This window comes from Wasmannia auropunctata, unplaced genomic scaffold (assembly GCF_000956235.1).
Source record: "Wasmannia auropunctata unplaced genomic scaffold, wasmannia.A_1.0 LD336097.1, whole genome shotgun sequence".
Classification (NCBI taxonomy): Eukaryota; Metazoa; Arthropoda; class Insecta; order Hymenoptera; family Formicidae; genus Wasmannia; species Wasmannia auropunctata.
In genome coordinates, this window is record NW_012026793.1 from 911988 (window position 1) to 932640 (window position 20653).

Below are 20653 nucleotides of genomic sequence, written 5' to 3' on the forward strand. Positions count from 1 at the left end.
TTTTATTTTATTATATTAAATAATATTTATTATAGACATAAATTTGAAATCAATTAATTTAGTTGAGATTAAAATTTTCATCGCAAAAATCAAAGTAGTGCCAGAATTAGTTGACATTGTAAAAAGAAAATCAGTCCAAGATTTTTGGGCGATGTTTATTGTTTTAAATGCAATTTGCGCGCGCGCGCGCCCGCCCGCAAAATTCATTTTCCGATTGCGAAAAAAGCGCCGTGCGCGCGCGCGCGCACATTTGTGATAAGAAAAAGCGGCAATATTGGTAACTACCCCTACGCGAAAAAAAGAAGGGTTGCGCGGGGAAGGAAGGAGAAAGAAAGCGATCGATGCTTCCTACGTATATTTGCCAAACGCGAACGTCCGCGCCGTCACGCGCGCGCGAGACAACGTTATAGCCGATTTATATTTTATTTTGATAACGAGATGTTTTATATTATATTTTCGAAGAGAAGTTTAAATTACACGTGTTGAGAATCGGGATAGAGAGAGAGAGATAGCGAGGCATAAGGGCCCGAAAAAGTATGTTTCTAGCTAGCGAACCTGTGTGCACAGGAGTTACGGGCTTTCCAATCTTATGTAATACTTGACTTTCTTCTTCAACGTCGTTATTCTTAAACTCGAACATTTTCGAAATAAATGCCGAAAGTGAAATATACGGCGACCAATTTCGAGATGATACCGATTAATAAACCGGTACATTTTAATCAACTCTTTTAAAAGTCATTACGAGCATTTCTTCCTAGGTGCCAAAAATATATTGTTTCATTTCTCTAGAAATGAACTACAACACTTGCAAATAATAATCCCAACAAACACAGATTATAACTACAATATTGCAGCAACATTGTAATATTTCTGCAATATAGCTGGAATGTTACAATGTTGCTGCAACATTGTAGTTATAATCTGTGTTGGCTGGGAAATGACTTTCAAAGAAGATCTCATTACAATCTGTACATGTAAATTTATTACATCGTAATTATTTACCTAAATCAGAGATACTAATTTAAGTTAGTTAATGACAATTTTCCGCTCTTTCTCTCTCCAGTGCCAGTCAGATAGTTAATCTCTGTTAAACGTCTCACGGGAATTTGCTAATACTGATGTATCGTCAAGTAGGAAAGCAGATACGGAGACTCCCTTGACAAAGTTGAATCTTGAGAAAATCGAGTCGGATCGTGAGCCTTAGCTTCGATTCGCGCATCGAGCAATATTCGCAACCCTGTGCACACGGACGTAGACGACACGCTGCAATTCAGCCAACGGTAGAAAGACTCGCGATAGAGCCGTCCAATTATGGTTGCCAGTCGCGGAGTTTGCAGCTTCCACGTTGGAAATAGAATAATAAAGTGATAAGAGCGAGAGCGACGCGCGTACGCGTGCGTGTGTGCGTATGCGTGTGTGTACTTTTTCCCTCCTGCTACGTTTCCGCTAACGTTTAGAACACGTTACTCTGTCCAGTAACTTGAGCGCACAAACTGTTACGAAACTATAGTTGGGTCCTGGCCGCGCGCGGTTAACTTGCGTTCGCCCCTGCTATCAACCTGTAAAACTCGTCCACGGAAGTTTCCAAATAACGTTAACCGGCCCGTTTACGAGTCGTTAGCAAAAATTCCCCACCAAGGCGTGTCTCTTTCTCTTCGCTAATCAGAGTGCCAATTACGCGTGACCGCGTTCTTCCCGTCGATGTCCACGAAGACACGTGGGGCACGTCTTTCGTTTATAAGTATAATTGAAATTGCGTAAGTACATATTTTACAATGAAAAGAGTTAGTTTGGAAAGTTTTCTATGTGTGATCTTTTCGTTATAAAATTATGTTTATCGAACGTTCGTAAACTCGTCACGTTCTTATTTCTCTATTGGATCATAATAAATATCGATTTTTGTTTTAACGTTACGCGCGGTCTCATTCAGTATTTCAAATTTTCTGCCGCTTCCTACATTCTCGTCTTTTACAAATTGTAAAAACATTGATAATATATTTAATATTAACGTTTTTCTCGAAATGCATGATTAGTATCCATCCTATAAATGTTTTACTTACAACCTGATATAATTTTTATTTTATTAAGAAATTATTCTCATAATTTTTTAAAATTTTATCAAATAAAAGAATTAAAATTAAATTAATTAATTAATTTAATTTAATAAAATATTCAAATTATTAAATCTAACAAAAATTATTTTTATAATTTTTTTTTTACTTTTTTCACGTTTTTATACTTTTATTTCTTTTAACCGTAAAACATCTGACGGCTATCCTAAATTTTTACGGAACTAATTCTTTACTTCCTGTCTTCCTAACTTTACTTCCTATCATCCTATAACTCCTCCTTCTCCCCGGAGTGAAATTACTAAATAATCAAATTTCTCCGAAAGAACAAAAAGAAAAATCAAAAGTTCAAAAGTGGCTCAGAGCGATCTCACGGAGGAATGAAAAAAAGAAAAAGGGATATTCGTGCCAAAAACTCACTCGAGTCTCGTGCGACTCGACTTAAGCTAAGTATTCCACGCGTTTGCATAGTGCTCGCATTACTATTTCGAAATAATAATAATAATAATAATAATAACGATGATAAGATAATAACAATAGTAATAACGTGTAAATGTCGTTATTTAATGTCAGGTGTGTCGGATCGCGACACGCGGCGTAGCTCGTTGACAGCGATTATTGAATTCAGGCTGTAAAGTTAAGTAGACCGTAAGTCCAGAGGAAGATTATTAACTTTGTTGGAAGTGTGTCAATATCGTATTCTATACGGGGGAAGGAAAAACCAGCTATACGTCCACATTTTTTACAGTAGTAGTAATGGCGAGGCGTTTTAAGGGAAAGTAAGTGACTAACTAAACGGCGCTGACTGAGTGCAACGATAATAAAGTTAGCACGCCACTCTCTCCTTGTTGCAGTCAGTAGCTTCGTCGATAAATCGACTACCGCTGAATGTCATATAGTAGTAGCCAACGTAATGAAGTTGAATATACTCTCTCATGCTGTGTCCAACGTAAATATAATTAATCGAAAGGCTTTGGCGCAGGAAAAAAGAAAAAAAGAAACCGAAGATCGGCGAGATCGGTTTACGAGCTTTCTTCAGCAGAAAGGAAACTTTAGCATCTCTTTATTTTTAACTTTCAACAAAGTTTTCGCTTCATTTCTCACAACATCTGTGAATTTTCCAAAATTCAGAGAGTGGTTTTCGCGAAACTTAAAACAATTCTTTACTGTGCCAAGGTCCTCAATTTTAAACATAAACGAGAACAAGTTTCTGCGTATGTATTGGATCGTCCGGAAAGTTCTGCGATTTTTCCACGTTTGCGCGGATACCCGCAGTTTGAATTTTGCGCTAATACTCCAAATGAGGAAGCCCAAACTTCAGGTTGGTAAGAAGGAGCAGTTTTTTGTTTAAACGATTAATGCATCCATTCATAATGACGTATGTTCAGTCATTCGATTCAGTTGATTTTACCCAGGGATGGATTTACTATAGGGGCTTAACGGGCTATAGCCCAGGGCGGCAAAATCTAGGGGCGGCAAAATATGGAGACATGACGCGCCCCGGCCGATTCTGCCGCCTGTCGCGGCGCTTCGTGCCGCAGGACCGCGTTTCAGCGGCGGCGTACGGCTGAGGTTCAGATCGCGTTATGCATTTTTTATAAAAATTTTAATTTTCACTACCTGTACAAGAGGCGGCAGCTACTTTTCAGCCCCAAGCGGCAAAATACGTAAATCCGCGCCTGATTTTACCATATAGTACTTTAAAGTGCAGTGCTCTAAAGATGGAGAATCAGAAACAACTATTTTTGCAATATTATATGCTTTTCTACTTCAGAAAGGGCTAGAACACACGCGAGACAGCGCGTAAAATTTGTAAAGTTTACGGACAAGGTACTGTTTTTGATGATACAGTTCAGAGATAGTTTTTGAAATTTCAACAAGATAATTTCGCATAGATGAAACGCGATCTGGGCGTCTCTGCACTGTGTGGATGATGATCTATTGAAACAGCTATCGCCGAAAATCCTCGTTAAACGTTAAAGTATAAAAATTGGTAAAGAAATTAAAAATTACAAAAAGTACCGTACATGACAGTATCACTTGAACCTGTCCCCGTGAAAATCGTAGAACTTTTTGAATGATCCAATACACATATAGGGTGGATACTAAGTAATGTAAAAGATTTAAGGGGTAATTCCTCACACGAATTAAAAAAAAAATTATATATGACCGTATATTCAAAACAGTTTAGTTTTAAAGATACAGGGTGTCAAAGTTGAAGGAAAAATTTCGTTTTTTCCCCAAAATTTTGAAAACCATTTATATTATTTTGATAAAGCTTTGTGTATGTTTCAAGTTTCATCAAATTAGTGGTTTTCGAAATATTTGAAAAAAACGAAATTTTTCTTCAACTGTCGAAAGAATTCAAGTTACATTGATAAAACTCCATACAGCAAGCTTTATCAAAATAATCAAGTTTTCAAAATGTTTGAAAAAAGTGAAATTTTTTCTTCAACTTTGATATCTTGTATCTTTAAAACTAAGTCGTTTCGAGCATATGAAGTTTTCGTCTTGAATTTGTGTGAGGATTCATCCCTTAAATCTTTCTTTTCTTTTACATTACTTAGTATCAATAGTATTCACCTTGTATATATATTTGTTAATTCTTGAACGAAAATGCGGCGCGTAGCATATAAATATACAATTTATTTATAGATGCCAATATGTACGTCGCACAATTAATATACTCTAGCTATACACATACAAGAGTTCAGATGAAGGAATTGAAGCGCAATTTGAAAAATTGCTAGACTCAACCCTTCGTTCATTTTTATTCGATTCCGGTAACGAGACTGAAACGGAGATGCAAAATTCGCGTTACACATTTGACTCTTCACATAGCTACACATTGAGATGCAATAATTTAGTCATATTAACTTCCTCTCGTCGCGACTCCGAACACTCAATCGATTTTGCAACAAGTGTTATTTTCGATTTTGATATACTTATTATTACATTCCATTGTGATGCAAAGTTTCGCGTCAGTTTCGTCTCCGTCTCCTCGATGTATGTCGTGTTGAGTAAAATTGCCTAGACATAAAAGAAGTTAGAAACGATTGTAAATCATTTTGCAAATCGGGATTGTTGATCTCTTCGATGCGTACCTGCATTTTTTGCACGTAAATTGTAATGCTTCCAATTAATATCCGTTGCCAATTTCTATAAGCTACGAAAATTCTTGTGTCATATTTTTAATTTCCTTATACGACGAAAATGAAAGACAAAAAAATCACTCCTTCCCAGAAAGACAAAAAATTTAGATATTTATCATAAAGCAAATAACGAAATATTCATCAACAATTTTTATAGCACTGATGTATTGTATATAGCAATGTATTATTTTTTATTTATTATATTATTTTTACTAAATTATTAACGTTTTCGACATGACACAAGGATTTTCACGATAAATACTATAAAAATGTTAGACAAAGCGTTATTAAATAAGAAGTAAAAAATGGAATAGCAAGTTTTTCGTCCGACGATGTCAGAATGATAGTAGACGTACGTCGTGTCTCGTACGGCATTCTCTTCAGATCTCGACGCTTTAACGCGATTTTATTAGTAATCTTATTATATACACTGGGTGTCTTCCCGATAAAAAGCATCGTGCAAAGTTCCGATTGTAAAGCCTTCAGGGAAAACGACACACGTATCAGTTTTAGGAAAAAGATGTGGCCGTTAATGGTAATTAAACTTGACAGTTTCTCAAAACACGGAGACAAATATCGTAAGCAATAGACTTAATCATTTCTATAAACACAATGATTCCGTCGTCAGCTGTTGTGAACGTGTTAAATATCCGCGGAATACGTGCGAAAGTTAACATTGTATTATTCGTATGTAACTGTTATCGTCTTCTGCGACTTTGTTGAACACTTGTAGACGTGACCGCGGCAGTCCGACCGATTGTGAATTATCGAGGATAATATATCCCACTTGTCGTCCGATATTTCGTTTGGAATTTGTTGACAACGCACGTCGTATCACTCGTCTCACGTAAATTTTGTGGAAGATAATACACAGAAACCACCCAGTAAACACAGATTATAACTACAATATTGCGGCAACATTGTAATATTTTTGCAAAATAGCTGGAATATTACAATTTTGCTGCAATATTGCAGTTATAATCTATGTGTGTTGGGCAGAAGCTTCGCTCAGAATTATGATGCCGTTTCCGCGGAATCGCCGTTGTGAGCATTTTCTAACGGTCGTCGGTATATGATATATAAATGTGCTAATATACATATATATACTTATATAAAAAGTCATTGTTGTATATCTTTTCTCCTATCCAAATAATTCATCAGTTATGATTAATTTTGTCAACGTCAGTCAGAATAAATTGGTTAATGAAATCTTTCTTTGTTCGCGTTATAATTAGCGCACTATAAAAATAGTGTAAAATTACATATAAGTGTAAAAATTAATAATAATATAATTTATAATAAAAATGTATGCAATAATAATTTGTGCACTTTGTTGTGCAATTTTACAAATTTTTTTTACAATGTTGAAAAAATGAACCAATGGATGGGATAAAGTTTTCGAAACTGCTGTTCAGGAGCTGACTAACAAAAATAATTTGCAATATATTTTCAGTAATTTATAAATTTTAATAATTTACAAAGTAATGAGTACGTAACACAAGCTTTATTTTCGCCGATTTCTTTGTGTATATAGATATAAATATTTTATATAATTCATAATATTAATCTCTCAACAGTTTTTGTACATTTTAACTTCAATATGTTTATAATTTTAAATTGATTAACGCGCTCATAACTAACATTACTATTTGTATTATTTTGTATAAATAATACATTCTATTAATACATTCTATTAATGGCATTACAGCATGCTGCAAATTATTCTTTCGTAAAACTAGTAATACTTCTACTAATACTAGTAATACTTCTATTTTAACTTAAGGATGAGAGCCCTACGTCATCATAGCTTACGGGCAGTCAATTTGGCCGTCTTGTGCACGTGACCTATCCTGTCGGACATCTTCTTGCCGGCGCGTACGTAATCTTCGTATCGCGCCTCGGCGAGCGTCTCGAAGTTCAGCTTCTCCATGATTCGTTGGCTGAACAACGAGGCGGCGACGGCGAAAACCACCTCCGGTCGCACGTGCTCGTTGACGATCTCGTCGGCTACGCAGATCTGCTTCAGCTTCCGGGCGCGCAAGCCCCGCGCCACCTCGAGGCTCTTCTCCGTGATCTGCCAGCCGATACCTTGCTCCTGACACTTCGGATTTGTGCCTATATAGAAGATTTCCATAGCGCCCCGCGCGTTGTACTTCTCGAAGATGTCCACTCGCGATTCGACCTGATAACGAGAGTATCGTGATTCAGCACTCCTGGCAAGCGATAAACTTATTGGAATACGCTGCACACATTTCTGAGATTTATACGTAGAGACTAGGAACTTACTTAGATTAGATTAGAAAGTGACTATTGAGAGTGACTATTGAAAGTGACTTTGATTTTGACTATTAGAGGAAAAGAATGCGACTTTGTCAATTTATTTGTAAATTCAATCAATGCGCTTTTTCTACATTAATTATATAATATCTCACAAAAAAATTTCGACGGAATCTTTTTTACATTTTCTTTTGTAATGTAAAATCAAAATATTTTGATGTTTGGTGTATTTGGATATGAAAAACAATAAAGATTTTAAATCTTATTTCAAGTGCAATTGATAATGCTAGATTTGATTGATAAAGATATGAAAGTCACTAAGGCGCTGGAAATTATGACGCGTAAACAAGAAATTCTTTGAACGAGGTGGTATTGCGTGCAAACGGCCTTCCGAAGATTAATTAATAGTACGCGCAGAAGCAATCGCGATAGCTACAGAAAGCTTATCGTTATTTGCGAAAGAATTTTAAGATCTAAAAGGAAACTGGAGCACTCGTGTTGACATTGTTGATTACAGCGTATAAAATGATATAAATCACAAACTTACGTCGTCGATGAACTCAATCAGATCCCGGCACGAGCGATGCTTGATGTTATTTTCTACAAAAAATGCGAAGGGATCCGTGTCTTCCGGCTGGGGAGGTGTCTAAAGACATAAATGGGCATTTTTCAAAGATCGGCGAAATAAGAAATAAAACAATTGATTTTCCTTCCAGTTTGATACAAATTGTCTTTATTTTGATACCGCCGTGATCACAAAATGATAGAACATGCAATCTTTTTTATCTAATCATTTAAAAAATCGTCTCGTACCGATACTTATGATATTGTGATCATCGTTTGTGATAATTGAAGGAAGTATCAATCTAGTAAATTAGTCGATCGCGAATCGTTAATCGCGAAAGCGGTACGAGCCGCGACGAATTATTTTTATCATCAGGCGGTGACAGATAAAATCTGCGATATGCCATCGGTATAAATAAAGTCGTATTTACATCGATTTATTTATGCCGATTATTTAAGACCGCGCGCGCGCGCTTTCTATACTTGCGTGTAACTTGTTGAACGCCACGGCGACAATCCGGTCCGATCGATCGACCGCGATCACCGTACACCCGTCCTTGATGACCTCTCTGAAGACCAGTTGCATCTCTTCGGGAGCGCCGGGATCCTCGTACATGCCCATACCGATCGCGATGCACTCCTGCCGCATGGAAAGCTGCTGCACGACCAGGGCATCCTCGACTCGGTCCTCGCTGAGCATCCGGAACTCGATGGCGCCGGTGCGATCGGTGCCAAGACAGACGGGCATGGTGCGTTCTGGGGATTTGTCTGGAAGAATAGCCGCGGCATCACTATAGCTGATCGATACACGCGCAAGTTTATCACGCTCGTCTTGCGCATCCCGTTCCTATTCTTTTTTCCTCATCAAGCGTCGTATCGAGTCCAATAGGAAAGGAAGAGAGGGAGATCCTTAAGACGGTTGTTTCCTCATGTGTTCTCAAGAAGGAGATGGATTCTTAAAGTGTGAACGTTTTATCAAAGCGTGATCACAAAATCGAGTACGAAGTCGTCCCAACAAACACCAAGTTACACGTAACGTACTTGTTAGTTGTAATTTCCCATTCAACAACATAACTGTAATATAACACATAATATAAACCATGTTATATTACTATAATATAACACATATTATATTATAGTTATATTATATCGTTCCCTCGTTATATATTATGTGTTATAACTATGTGTTATAATATAACACATAGTTATAACACATAATATAGCGCATGTTATATTAAGTTATATTATAACACTTAATATAACACATGTTATGTTATAGTTACATTATAACACATAGTTATAATACAACACCTAATATAACACATGTTATATTATAGTTATATTATAACATAATATAACATGTTATATTATAGTTATATTGTTGAATTGGAAATTACAACTAACAAATACGTTACATGTAACTTGGTGTTTTCTGAGCTAGATCCGGAATATTTTAAATGCTAGTTGCAAGTGAGAGAAAGTAAGAACAATATATTCGAAAAGATAGTTATAGAAAAAATATCTGCGAATTGAGTATTTCGCTGCCCCGTCATATTTTGTATATGAACTATTTCAACTCGCGGCAGGTGTTTGCAACTGTTAAAATACACGCGCGTTCCTTGTATCTGATATGACGTACAAATTTTTTTTACATTAATTCTGAATCTACGGAGAAAAGTTTCATTGATGAGGGCCGAGGAGCGAGGGAACGTAAAGCAAGGCGAAACTTCATTTTGAAGCACCGGACGAGAGCGATCTTACCACGTCGAGATTCGCGAACGGTGTCTGTCGTCGAGACGGGACGCAAGGGTTACGCCGGGAAGATAAAAACTGCATCGCGAGTCACTCCCCATTGTGCACGTTCCGTTTGATTACGGGCACACTATCGTAAGCGCGACAACGCAGCGAGATTAATAATAAATCGCCAGTCGCGCGTACGCCGGACTATTCGTATACCGTTGGAAAGCGTCGCACCGACTTCCTCGTTATCGTTATCGCTTTACTATACAGTAGATACGTAGGAAAATTTAGCGCCTTATCGCCGATAGATCTGATTTCCACGAGAAACGGAGACGAGATGCGCGAGTCTGATTACAGATCTGATTTATTAAACTTCTGCAGTGAAATAGGTAGTCTGATTTTTATTCTGCTTAATAATTGCATACAATACATTGTTTAAAACGGTGCATTACACTAACAACTACAATCTTGCAGCATTTGCGCAATATATTTTAACAGGTGTAAAGTAAAGTTCGCTTTAGATCTATAATTCACATTAGACATCGAGAGAAATAGAATTTTTTCTATATATAATTTATATGCCACGCGTATTTCGACATATTTTAATATATACTTTTTACATGCATATTATTATATTCTGACTCTTCTGATGATTTTTTTTTGTATTATTATACATAAAATATAGAATTATATTTTAAAGTGTTGCAAATTATAGAATTATATATAAATGAATTTTAAACAAATATCTTAACAATAATATTTAATATATTAACATTGATTTATTAAATACATAAGTAACTAATTGTTGGTCGATTAGCAATTGTTTAAATCAACAGGAAGAAGACAAAGACTGTACAAAGATTATTAAGAGAATTATTCTAAAAGAATTAAGGTGCCTTTTCATGCTGACGCTCGACGCTCATTTTTGGCGTCAAAATTACGTGATCATAGTTGGCTTGCACGAAAAGCGGCAATATCAAGTTTAACGTCAATCGTATAATTCGTATATCTAAAATGTTCCGAACAAAATAACAACAGCCTTTGACGCTATAAAGCTGAGAAAATCCAGCTTCTTTTTTTGACGCTAGCGTCAAAGTCGAAGTCACACATGATTACCAAAAATTCAACATGTTGATTTCTTTACGTCTTACTGAGTTTTGATTAAGCTTTTCTGTGTGCCGTGGCTTTAACGCTAATTAAACGAGCGTCTCATGAATTTGCACCTTTATTCAGCGTATTCGCATATTTGAGTCAAATATCCGATTGTTCGTAAAATATGCTGAATCAACAATATTTATTACGGCAAGTAACATTGTGCAACTTCATAAACATGACGTTACGTGACTTCAACAAGCATGAAACTATAAAATATGTACTTTATATAATACTTACATTATATAATATTATAGGATACGACCAATTTTATATCATTACTATCACATGTGAATGAAATTTCCGGTATATTCTTCCACATTTGACTTACGTTTTTCTATGTCATAACGTAACACATGTCTGTGTATCATCCTGTGTTTATATTATTATAATTTTATTCACATATTACTTCAAGAACGCAGTAACAATTTCCTTCCGTTGTGATGCATTTATATTGACGCATCGATAAAAAACAACTATGCAGCATATGTTCTTTATCTTGAAATTTTTACTTACAAAAAATGTTATCGTGAACAAGCTGATAAGAAAAATTAACCCATGATATACACATTCCTTTTTTGTCTATGTAAAGTATATATACACACTGGGGTCCATTTGTTATCATAACTCTAGCAAAAATGGACATATTTTAATTAATTTTTTTTCAATCAAGAATTGAGAAACAGACTCATAATTTATAAAAGTCGATAAAATTAAGAAACTTCGTGATATACGAGTTTTAAAAAAAGAGAAAGTCCAAAAACGTGAGAAAATCTCATTCAACAAGTTGCGCTAGTCCTGGAGACCTTGATGTGTATATATTTAAGATTAAGAACGCTTTAGTACAGAAATAAACATCAAACAATCTTACAAATCTTTGATATTTAGAAATAATAACAGATGTTAGGGTGTCCGGTACTCAATGGTAAAGTGCTCATGGGTAGGTAAAGTGGAGTAAACTGAATCGAAAAATTCTCTATCATTTTGCGATCTTCGCAATAGTTATCGAGATATTAATCATTAAAAAAAAGTTACACCAAATGTATAAAGAAGTATCGTACATTACATCTTTCTTAAACCATTGGTCATTTTAGTCAATTTAAATCTGTTTTATGAAATTTAAAATTATTGGGAATGACAATGACATTAAACTTTTGCAGTATATACTTTTGAATAATTTAAACAATTTATTAAAAAAATATTTTTGGTTTGAAATAAAATAATTTTGTATCTATGTCTAATCAAATACTTGGCAACTTGTATGTGATCTCATATTGGTTTTTGGACAACTTTTATTTGTTAAAATAATATTTTTGGTTTAGGAAATATGTAATGTACGATACTTTTGGCGTAAACTTTTTTTTAAAATGATTAATATCTCGATAACTATTGCGAAGATCGCAAAATAGTAGAGCACTTTTCGATTCACTCTATCTGCCCACGAGCGCTTTACCACCCAGTAAACAAGAATGAAATAAATTTTAAAAAATTCATTTCAATGTTCGCAAATGCATACTTCTGAAAATCTGAATCCATTTTAATGTCCAATGTTTTTGTATTCATTTATAAAAATTACATGAATCACATGTACTATGCTAGTCAATCCAAAAAAATTCAATAAAAAGTAAATCGTGAATACTGGTTAATTCAAAATTCTAGATAAGAAATGCTGTTTTTTCAATCTAATTACATTCAAAAAAAGTTGTTCGTGAAAATGGACCATGAATATTATTCATTTAAATCCAATAAAAATATTTTTTAGATTTAGATGGATTGAAACAATGCATTTCCTAGTCACAATTTTTGTCCTATTCACAATTAATTATAATATAATAATCCATTTTAATCCACGAATTAAAAAATTTTAATTTATATTAAAATTCTTTCTCGTTTACTAGGCATTGAGTACCGGACACCCTGTATATTAATAAATAATAATACATTATTTCTCACACTATGCGATTCTGAAATTATTTCAAAGAGCGGAACCTAAAACGAAACTTTTAATAATTACAAAGTATTAAATAATGATCTCGTGCGTACAACTACGTTATTCACTCATAACTTGAGTTACAGTTTGAAGAGCGCAGACTATTTTTCTTCTTCAGATTACCGGTTTGTTTTGAGCACTTTTAGATTAAACTTTTGTAATTCTTCTTGTATTAAAACTTGTCTATTTTTCTAAAAATTGCAGTTACACTTTTCTTGAATAATTAAATTTCTCAATTGCTCATTCGGAACAGCAGGCTGTTTATCGCGTTTTGAATGTTGTCGAGAAAAATTAAAGACGACCTCGATGACTGTATATGCTGTGCTGTACAAATACATGCATATCTATTACATTAAAATAATACTCCTCTGCCTGCACAATATGTGAAAGAAACGTGCTATTTTTATCGCAAAATCGCAGAAAATGACATGTCTTTCATATGTCGCAACGACGTAACGTATCAATGATCAAATAATTTGTTTTAATTAATCAGCTATTTATCGAATTTTCTACACATGTATTGTGATTCCTGTTTCGAAAATAAATTTTTTATTAAAGTTTTTTTGTTTTTTTAATAAACTACTATTTTTTATCTAATAAATTTGGCAGTTACGCGATCAACGATTAAAGATGTCTCCATAACATGTGACGAGTTAGTATGTTATAGTAACGTGCTTGCGACGTTTAGTGCAGGCAGGACCTATATTATTATTCCTAATTTATATTATTCCTAAATCCGATTGAATTCCGCAAAGCGAGACAGTTCTCTGTCCCTGTAAAGTTACTCGCAAAGATTGTTACCTAAATCGGGGAGAGTCTTTTGGCTACCAAGACACAGATATTTCGATGTACCTGACTTATTTTTTCGCTGAACTTCTTCCCGTTGTACTCGAACTCGTCGTACGAGACTTCCAACAGCTTGTCGAAGTGCAGTTTCATCGCGATTCGATATGAGTAAAAGGACGTCATAATAGCGGAGGCTAAAGTCGGCACCGCGTCGGCGTTCGTCAACTCGTTGCTGCCGCGTATTGTAACGGGTATCCTCACGTTTTTCCCGTGTCTCAGCTCCTTACCGAGTTCCAACGACGAGGTGATCAGCATTTCGCCTATTCCTCGTTTTCCATAGGTAGGCAGCGTCGCCAGAAACATGATCTCGAGAATGCAGTTGACGTAGTAGTGCTTGAAGAGATTTATTCGCGAATCCACGTTTATCATGAAGTCCATCAGAGCCTTCGACGATTTGTACCGGCAATTGTCGCTGAAGCGCTCGAAGAAGCTTTTCTCGGAGCTGTCGGTGGACACCTGGAAAATTAAAGAGCAGCCGTCAAAAACTTGAGGTATGACAACACGTCAATAATCGCGTGTTGTAAAAGTTTTAACACTAATTACATTATTACAAATTATGTATATAAATAGATTATACAGTCAAACTTTGATAACTCGAACCTCTACAATTTGAAAACCTCTATAAGAAGAAAATTTTGTTCATCCTGTTCCGCTCCACTGCAGAAAACTTCTATAAATCGAAATATAATCTACCCTAATTAATTCGAATTATTATCAGATATTTAGATGTATTATTTTACCTTTGCAACTCGAATTTAAAGTAGCCAGATCTCTACAAGTCAAAGTTCATCTCTATAAATCGAATTTCTATTGTCGCTGCCTCTATAATTCGAAGTTGTAGCTATATATGTGTAACCATAAGTAATAGCCTGGTTTTGTTTTATGATTACTTACATTTATTATATGTATGCAATAATTAAATAATTCACCGTCAAATATTGATTTTTTTCCTTTAAAAGCCATTGTAATCGAAAAATTTTAAACTCTACGTATAAAACCTCCGTAAGTCAAATTTTCATATTTTAATCATCTTTTATTCGAATTTCGATAAGTCGAAAACTCTATAACTCGAAGGATTTTTCTCTTCCCTTGAGATGCGACTGTATAATAGATTGTATATGTAGTATATAATCTATTTTCTCAATATCTCAGAAATCAATTCTTGATTATTATACAGAATATTTTACTGTAGGAAAGATAATTTAGGAAAGACAACTCACTTGGAGTTTGTTAAACGCTACGCCGATAACCTCGTTGGTGGTGATATCGATAGCCACCACACTCACGCCGTCTTTAGCCGCATATAAACAGAGTTCCTCGAGTTCCGCACATGCTCCCGGTTCGGAATTCATTTCCACGGCTATGGATACGGATTCATAGAGGAAGAAGGTCTTTCGTATCACCTCGAGAGCACCCTCCAGGGTCTCGTCCGACAAGGACTCGAACTCTATCTGACCGTTGTCTATCGAGCCCCAAGGCCGATAGTGTGACATCTTCTTGCGCGTGTTACTGCGAAAACAAATGCATGATCTCGTCGTGATTACTTCGAAGAGCGAAGTTTCCAAAATAAAACTTTAAAAAATTACAAACTATCAAATAAATTAGTCAATAATTATAATTTGAACTAGACTATGTGAATAATAACACAACTAAATTCGAGAGAGCCTTCTGCGGTCATAGCTGGTAGCTGGATCTTGGTGCCTAACGAATTCTATATGAATTTCTTAACTCCATGTTCAGCCGTTCAACTGCGCACCGAATAAATTTTCCGACTTGCAACGCAATCAATAGCTGTGGTTGGAACAAAGATATCATATTGATTTTTAATTTTTAATAAATCGATGCTTATAAGCATCTTAAAATACTGAAAAGATCTCCAACCTCAGCTATTAATTGCGTTGCAAGTCTGAAATATAGAATTCGTTAGGCATCAAAATCCAGCCGTGACCGCAGAAGGCGCTCTCGAATTTAATTAAATAAATTAGTGATCTCGTGAATTGATGAAGCGTATAGCTATATACGTTATCATAATTCGAGTTGTAGCTCAAATTACAGATCATCCATTTTTCTATTACAGATTATTCAAATAACACAGAGAATTTAAAAAGAATTCAGTCGTATCTTGTCAGTTTTAAGTTAATTTTCAGATGCAAAAGGAATTCTTTTTCTAGAAGTTTTGAAAAAGAATTCTTTTTGCAACTGAAAATTAACTCAGAAGTGATGACATACAACTGAATATACGAATGAATTCTTTTTGAACTCTCTGTGCTGTCTGGGTATGAATTCGTTTCAATAGAGAAACAATTTTATAAAATTATACTTATGTAATATCTTTTTCCGTTAAAACTTGTTGACTATTTCCCTACAAATTGCCATTAATCGTACTCTTCTCGAAGAATCAGATTTCTCAATTGTGAAATTCCATCACTCATTCGGTCAGCAAACTATTTATCTCGTTTTATTGTGACGTTATCGAATGAGATTAAAAACCTCGATGACATGTGTATTTACATATACAAACTGAATTGTCCGTATAAATACATATCTATTTCATATAATACAAAGGCGGTAACGAAAAAGTATCATTTAACTTTTTAGGTGCATTAGCTTTATTCTCGAAGAATCCGATGAAATAACGCAATCCAACGAGCGATAGTGTATATTTATCAGAGGTCTGTTCGCGCAATGTAACTTGTTTTACAAGCTAGCAATTACATAAACACTTTCTTCCACAAGAAAATCACACAAACGTATTCACATACAGTAGGAGAATTCCATTTATCCGAACTACATATATATGTACATTATATATATATATATATATATATATATATATATCGGAGAACAAGATTCGGATGATAAAGACTCATTTAATAGTTTCTATAGTAGGAACTGACACACTAATTAGTTCCGCTAATAGGAGCTGATGTTTACAGAAAACTGAAATCGAGTCGAATTTTTATTCGAAGTTCGGATAATAAAAACTCATTGTCAGTTATGAACTCGTATATTTATTTTGAACTGACCATAAACTTTGTATAAAGTGCGGATAAACGAAGTTCAACTACATTTCAATAAATTTTCCATGCATTGCAGAAGCTGTAAATGTTACGTAAAATATATTCAGAAAAATAGTGTAAATAGAACAGCGATTGTAATTGGAAAATTTAGAAGCACAGCTGCAAACGTTATTATTGTTCTAATCGATAAATTTATTTTTTTCCAAACAAAACTCCGATTAATTCTTTAGCACACACTAATCGTTAACTTGGCAAAATCGTCAATCGAGAACATTACCTCATTTTATTGGAGAGATCTTAACAGAGTGACCGTTTGTCGTCTACTGGGGAATAAGCGCGCTCGCGTTGGGACCATAATGATATAAGTAGTTAATGACAGATGACTCAGGGATGCATTCAGCTTCGGGCGCGACGCTTGGAATTCGGACAGATACGGTGAAACGGATATTAAAAAAACACGCGGAGAGATACTTACCGTTGGATAATAGGCAAATCTATAATAACTTAAGCAGCAAGAAATGTAACGCACTGTAGAACGATTGATCTCCCCGCTCACTAAGTGATCTCACACGAGTAAACGGACCTCCAACGTAACGCCTACTGATAAGCACGACCCTGATAATATTGTATAATATAGACATATGCTGCTGGCACGCAGTTCACACGTTTCAACGTAACGTAATAACGCTCGCTCTTGAAAAAGGCTGCACTTTCTCTCGCCGCGCGTTGGTCACCGCGGCTTTTTAATCCGCGCGCGCGCGTGTTTATGCAGTCGCCTTTGTCGCGCGAATCCGATTATTCCGTAAACATTGACCTCTGTTTAACGAATATTCACGTAATCTGCAATTGCAATGACAACGCAGCGGGTATCATTTCCCGCCGCTCGATAGAGAATTATTTGTTTCTCTCAATGAGATGTGGGTGACTCTCAATTAGATCACGTCTGAGTCCCGTCCTTGAACTTAATCGAAATGTTCCGCGTTTCGCATTGGCATGTGTACGTGTTAAGTTTTTATTATGAGCTGTTCGGATACTAACAGCTCGACGCGTACTTGACTTTAGTTTTTTGCAGGGTTGGGTAATACCGAGTTAATAAAAAGTTAAAAAGTTAAATAATTTTAACTTAACTTAGTTACATTTTTGACTCTTAACTTTTAACTTAACTTAGTTAAATTTTATCTATAACTATTAACTTATAATATAACATTTTTGAAGTTAACTATAAATAAGGTCGTCATAAGACGCCGCACACCTGCCTACAAGTAATGACTTTTGGGCTGCGTTTAGAAACTTCGTCTAGGTGCATCTAGATATTTTATTCCTATTTAACATTCAGTGAATAACAAGAATAAAATAATGTACCGTGAATTTCTGAACGCAACCGTCACAACCCTGTGTGTTCATTGGGTTTGTCGCGTGTCACGTGCGACAAACAAACATCGCGCTGGGGTGTAAATTGTGCAGAAGACATTTGGTGTGTCAAAGTGATTAGTCTCAATTAGTCTCTGATTACAGGGATTATGGAATCGCGGAGTAACGTAAAAAACTATTAATGTTATTTATAAAAATTGAAACCTTGAAATCAAGAAATAAAAAATTTAACTTTTAACTTTTCAATTACTTTTTTTTATTAACTTAACTTTTAATTCAATTAATTTTATTATGGATTAACTTATAACTTAACTAAGTTAAATTTTTAGGCTGTTAACTTTAACTTAACTTAGTTTAAAAAAAATTAACTTACCCAACCCTGGTTTTTTGTAAAAAAATAATACCTTTTATTATCGGAATTAAAAAATAATAGCTTTTATTATCGGAATTAATAAGTACATCAGCTCCCATTATCGAAACTACTAATTAAGTAAGATCTATTATCCAAATTATCAGAATCGAACTGTTTTGTCATCCTCTGGTTTATGTTTGGCTAGAGTTCTATTGTATGTACTTTTGTGTGATTTTCGTAGAAATATATACATGAAACTGAGTGTTTGCAAGAAATTCGTACTTGTGTTTACAATTACATAAATTAATAATAATTATTAGCGAGAACGTGCATTTAGAAATACTTTGGCATACGCCAAAGAAGTGTATGCATTTTAGGCAATTTGAAGCATGCAAAGATCGTTGGATTTAATTTTTTTTACTAAATTTAATAAAATTATACCAAAATAACCTTACAATTATTACCTTACAATTATACAATTAGTATCCGCCCAGTAAACGGAAAAGGATTAAAATTTTTGAATTTATAAATTGAAATGGATTTGACCTCCATGGAAATGAATATATTTTTATTTTTTTATAATACAAATATAATATAATATTTTTGGATTTAGATAGATTGAAACAATGCATTTCCTAGTCACAATTTTTAATTGAATAACATTCATGATCTATTTTCACGGAAAAACTTTTTTTGAATTTAATTAGATTAAAAAAACTGCATTTCCTATTTAGAATTTTGAATTAACTATTAGTATTCATGATTTACTTTTTAAAGAATTTTTTTTTTATTGAATAGCATATAGAAAATGTGCTTCATGCAATTCCTATATAAATGAATAAGCATAAATTAAGGCATTGGGCATTGAAATGGATTCAGATTTTTAGAAGTATGTATTCGCAAACGTTGAAATGAATATTTTCAATCTATTTTAATCCATTCTCGTTTGCTGAGCGGAAAACATAATTTTGAGACATATTTTAACAAAAAGCAATGATTAATTTTATTGAACTATGTTTATAAATTTCTCTTTGTTTTATATTTTTTTGTATATGGGGAAAATTTTTCTCGCAGATGAACATTTTGTACACGAAAGAGCTAGCGAACGTTAAGGTGCAAATTCATGAGACGCTCATTTCAGCGTTACGCGTAGTCACGTGACTTCGACTTTGACGCTAGCGTCAAAAAAACGAAGCTGAATTTTCTCAGCTTCAGCGTCAAATTCAACGTGTCTTGTAAAAAAACAATAAAAATGAAAAAAAAGAATGTGCCTTGTTTATATATATGTATCTAATGCTTATGCGGTTGTGTCTGCCTGTGTAAAAATAAGAGAAAAAATATATATTTCAAAATGGAATATCAAAGTGTAAGTAAAATATCAGTTCCTAATCTTGAGAAGTATTTTTAATTTATTTTTATTTATTCAAAATTATAAAATTGTATTATATCTGTATAGAATAAAATGCAGCATGTCTGATAGACTTTCTAACCTCGAGGAGTTATTTAAATATCAGTTATTTAAGTAATTTAAACTTTTATATTGTAATCATTAATTTTTTATCATTATAATAAAAAGCAAAATTTAGAAACTGAGATTGCAAAATATATCTCATTCATTTAGATAAAACTTAATATATATTATTACATATTGTGATGAGTAGACTACAAAAATAATAAAATAAAATCTTATTATTATAATTAATTGTTATTATTCATTATTATAAAAAAATAAAAGCAAAAAGGATTGATCAAGCAATTAATTAAAAATGATATTCCTCGAAGTATAAAAGTCTATCAGACATACTACATTTTTGTTTTATACAGATATAATACATTTTATAATTTTCAATAGATAACAATCATTATAATAATATATATTGATTATATTATATATATTAATACATATATATTATTAATATATGCAGATGTTAATTACATATAATTAATATTGTAATTCAATAAATAATAATAATAATAATTTTTAGGATAATGAATTTGTTCAAACGTGTGGAATGTGTGAGGAAATATTAAATAAAGAAAACATTATATCACACGGTTGTTTAGAAGGATACAATTCTTATGTTGTCAATTCAAATACTTTGTATTTTTATCCATTAGCA

The 20653-nt window shown here is 33.9% G+C and overlaps 2 protein-coding genes and 1 long non-coding RNA gene across 4 annotated transcripts; 1 reads left to right on the plus strand and 2 right to left on the minus strand.

The window, feature by feature from the left end:
• Positions 1-2183: 2183 nt before the first annotated feature.
• LOC105462498 lies at positions 2184-4078 on the plus strand. Its single transcript, XR_976059.1, has 2 exons — positions 2184-3899; positions 3965-4078. It is a non-coding gene; the product is annotated as an uncharacterized LOC105462498 (long non-coding RNA).
• Positions 4079-6663: 2585 nt separating this feature from the next.
• On the minus strand, positions 6664-10034 carry LOC105462499. Its single transcript, XM_011709133.1, has 4 exons — positions 9824-10034; positions 8550-8830; positions 8046-8144; positions 6664-7403 (listed from the first exon to the last, which is right to left on the minus strand). The coding sequence occupies exons 2-4, from the start codon at positions 8808-8810 to the stop codon at positions 7023-7025; spliced, it is 741 nt and encodes a 246-aa protein (XP_011707435.1). The 5' UTR covers positions 8811-8830; positions 9824-10034; the 3' UTR covers positions 6664-7022.
• A 2878-nt stretch (positions 10035-12912) lies between these two features.
• On the minus strand, positions 12913-17479 carry LOC105462500. Of its 2 annotated transcripts, none has more exons than XM_011709135.1 (3): positions 17286-17479; positions 15011-15299; positions 12913-14246 (listed from the first exon to the last, which is right to left on the minus strand). In XM_011709135.1, exons 2-3 carry the CDS (start codon positions 15281-15283, stop codon positions 13746-13748), a joined length of 774 nt encoding a protein of 257 aa, XP_011707437.1. In that variant the 5' UTR covers positions 15284-15299; positions 17286-17479; the 3' UTR covers positions 12913-13745. The 2 variants fall into 2 exon arrangements, with proteins under 2 accessions (XP_011707437.1, XP_011707436.1); XM_011709134.1 differs by lacking the exon at positions 17286-17479 and adding an exon at positions 17088-17150.
• Positions 17480-20653: the final 3174 nt, after the last annotated feature.